The 2,748-nt window shown below is 56.0% G+C and overlaps 1 protein-coding gene across 1 annotated transcript in view; it reads left to right on the forward strand.

The window, feature by feature from the left end:
* Positions 1-1,744: 1,744 nt before the first annotated feature.
* The window catches only part of AK5 (adenylate kinase 5), a 234,631-nt gene continuing 233,627 nt past the window's right edge, over positions 1,745-2,748 (forward strand). The window contains exon 1 of the mRNA XM_069102249.1: positions 1,745-2,657. Coding sequence (XP_068958350.1) covers positions 2,598-2,657 — 60 coding nt within the window. The 5' untranslated portion in view covers positions 1,745-2,597. The remainder of the gene's footprint in view (positions 2,658-2,748) is intronic.

The raw sequence follows: 2,748 nt of genomic DNA on the forward strand, positions 1-2,748 counted from the left end.
TAATCCATTACATTTGTGAACCACTTGGATTTGTTCAGCCTTTCACCAATTGGTGGGTATCTGCTCTGTTTCCTTTGCTACCACAAAAATATTTTGGCATCTATGGGGTCTTATTAATGACCTCCTGGGTGGGAGTGGGGATGACTGACAGCCTTAGGTGGCATAGTGGAAAGACACCTGACTCTGGAGCCATAGGACCTGAGTTCAAATTTCACTTCTGACACTAACTACATTTATGACCTTGGCCCATTGAGTTTGTTACTTGACCAAGGTCATAAATGTAATTAGTGTCATCCCCACTCCCATCCAGGTCGAAGGTAAGTTCCTTGAGAGGAGGAAAAGTTTACTTGTTTCTTCGCATTCCTTTGTACCTAGTACAGTGCCTGATACATAGCAATCACTTAACAAAATGTCAGTCGAATCCCAAATTTGTCTAACGGGAAACATCGTTCTGCCAAATGGCTGACCTCTCCTAAAGTTAATCAGCCCAAGAGCTCGAGGCCAGGGACTGCACAAGGCCCACTCTCTGAGGCCCGTTCCACCCCAACGGCGAGGGAACAGCACTCTCTCCATTTCAAGCCACCAGGGGACTTGCAGACCCAGAAGGGTCCAGAAAGCTGCTTCTCGGCTTGGCCAGCTCCAGCTAATTAAACCCTCTCAGGCTCCCTCTCCCCAGGTAGCAAAGCCTGAGCTGTAATTAGGGGAGAGAGAAGAGTTGTTTCCCAGACAGGAATGGGGATGAGCGGAGGGGGGGAGGGTGGTGTGTGGAAGCTCTAGGGGGCATCAGAGCTGCAGGAGAGATAGCTAGGGGGAACAGATGGGGAGCATTTTCGGATACCTCTGTCATTCACCCCCCCACCCCCACTCCCACACACATATTCATATCTCAGATCTAACTCACCCTACCCCTGCACACCTCCGCTCAGACACCCAGGGAAGGCTCAGTACAAGCTGACGAAAGGGAGTCATGTTCCCCGCTTGGGGTGAATTGCTCGGGGTCACTGCTGGAGAGTCCTTGAGAGCTGCACCACCCCACACTGCCAATCCGGATTGTAGCCAGTCGCTGAGGGAAGACCAGACCACATTGCCGAGGCGTGCCTACACCCCCACCCCCACCCCATCCCCGCTTCCCACCCTGCTTTCTGGGCTAGGTTCACCCGCGGCATCTTGACAGGCCTGATTAAGGCTTGTCCGCCCCTCACTCCCTTCATTCCTCCCAAATTCTTCCATTTTAAGCCGTTTCCAATGGCTCTCTCTGACGTCATTACCATTTCTCCGGACCAGGGGAAAGAGTTTTCTCCCCAATCTTGCGGATCAGGCATTCAGGGTCTCTCTGTGGCAATGACTTGCTGTGAGAGCCGCAGATCCTTAAAAAATATAGGTCCAAAATAAGCGAGCTAAAGGCAGGCAGGCTTTTGGGAAGCCGGTCCTTAGGATCCGCCAGATTCCCTGCCCTGGGAAACCCGAAAATCCCTTGAAGAAGAGCTAGTCTGTCCCAAGGACCGAGGGACACCCCACTTAGACCCAGAGCATTGCTGAGCAGGGGGTGGGTCCAGAGAGCAGACGGCGGGAGCGGCAGGTTCTGGGGGCTTGGCCTGGACCAAGGAGCGGGCGGGGCGCAGCGTTTGACTTAGTTTCCTTTTTTGGCACATGATTCTTCCCCGCTCGGTCCCGGGTCAGGACCTCCCCGGGGACTGCAGTGACCAAGAAAGGGTCCACCCTTTGGCAGCGGTTCCCCAGAGGGTGTGCCTGATGCCTTCCTTTCCTCTCCTCTTCTTCCCGCTCCTCCACCCCCGCACTCCGCTGGCAGCCAGTTTGGGGTTGTCTGCACAGCGTGACTAGCCTAGCTTCCCGCAGCAGGCAGGAGTTTGGGGAGGTGGCAGTAGCTACAGAACGACCCGGGAGCCAGCCGCGGCTGAGGTGGCTAGCTGGGCGCTCTCCCTGTCTCTGACATCCCCGTGTCTGACATTTGTCTCTGCCAGCCCTCCCTCTGCTTCTTCCTCGCCTCACCTCTGCCCCACTTCTCCCCAACGAGAGTAGCTGCCAGGCACTGGGGAAGCCACCGCAACGCGGACAGAGCTCCCAGAGGGTCCAGTCTACCGGACCTGAAGGAGGGAGCGCAGTGCGCGGGGGCGGCGAGGGCATTTAGGAGGAGACCACGGACTGAGCTCCTACAGACCCAGGAGCGGGAGAGCGAGAAGAGGAGAAGAGAGGAGGGAGGAGTGGAGAAAGAAGGGGTGGGAGAAGACAGGAGGGAGGTGAGGAGGGAGGAGCGCAGGGGAGAGCCCGGCCCCAGGAAGCTCTAGAGAGATTGAGTGTGGATTTTCTGGTGAGATATCGTGCTCCAGGGAGGAGAGAGAGAGAGACGGGGAGAGGGAGAAAAGGAGAGAGAGGAAAGGAAAGCAGAAGGAGAGGGGAAGAGAGAGCTCGCTTTTTCTCCCCTCGGAGGAGGCGGCGCCGGCGACCTAGAGCACTCTAGCCTCAATCCTTTCTGCCTTAGCCCCATCCCCATTCTCATTCCGCCTCCCCGACAGCAAAGCAGTCAAGTCCCTTCCAGGCATCCCGAGAGCTCCCGCTAGCTTCTCAGAAGAGGCAGCATGAACACCAACGAAGCCAAGGATTATCTGGCCCGCCGAGAGATACCCCAGCTTTTTGAGGTAAGGAACTGGGACAGGGAGATGAGAACCTATGATGGGTATCAGTGTGTGTGTGTGTGTGTGTGTGTGTGTGTGTGTGTGTGTGTGTGTG

Source organism: Petaurus breviceps, unplaced genomic scaffold (assembly GCF_028583685.1).
Source record: "Petaurus breviceps papuanus isolate PSGF00001 unplaced genomic scaffold, PetGlider_PUasm1.0 545, whole genome shotgun sequence".
Taxonomy (NCBI): domain Eukaryota; kingdom Metazoa; phylum Chordata; class Mammalia; order Diprotodontia; family Petauridae; genus Petaurus; species Petaurus breviceps.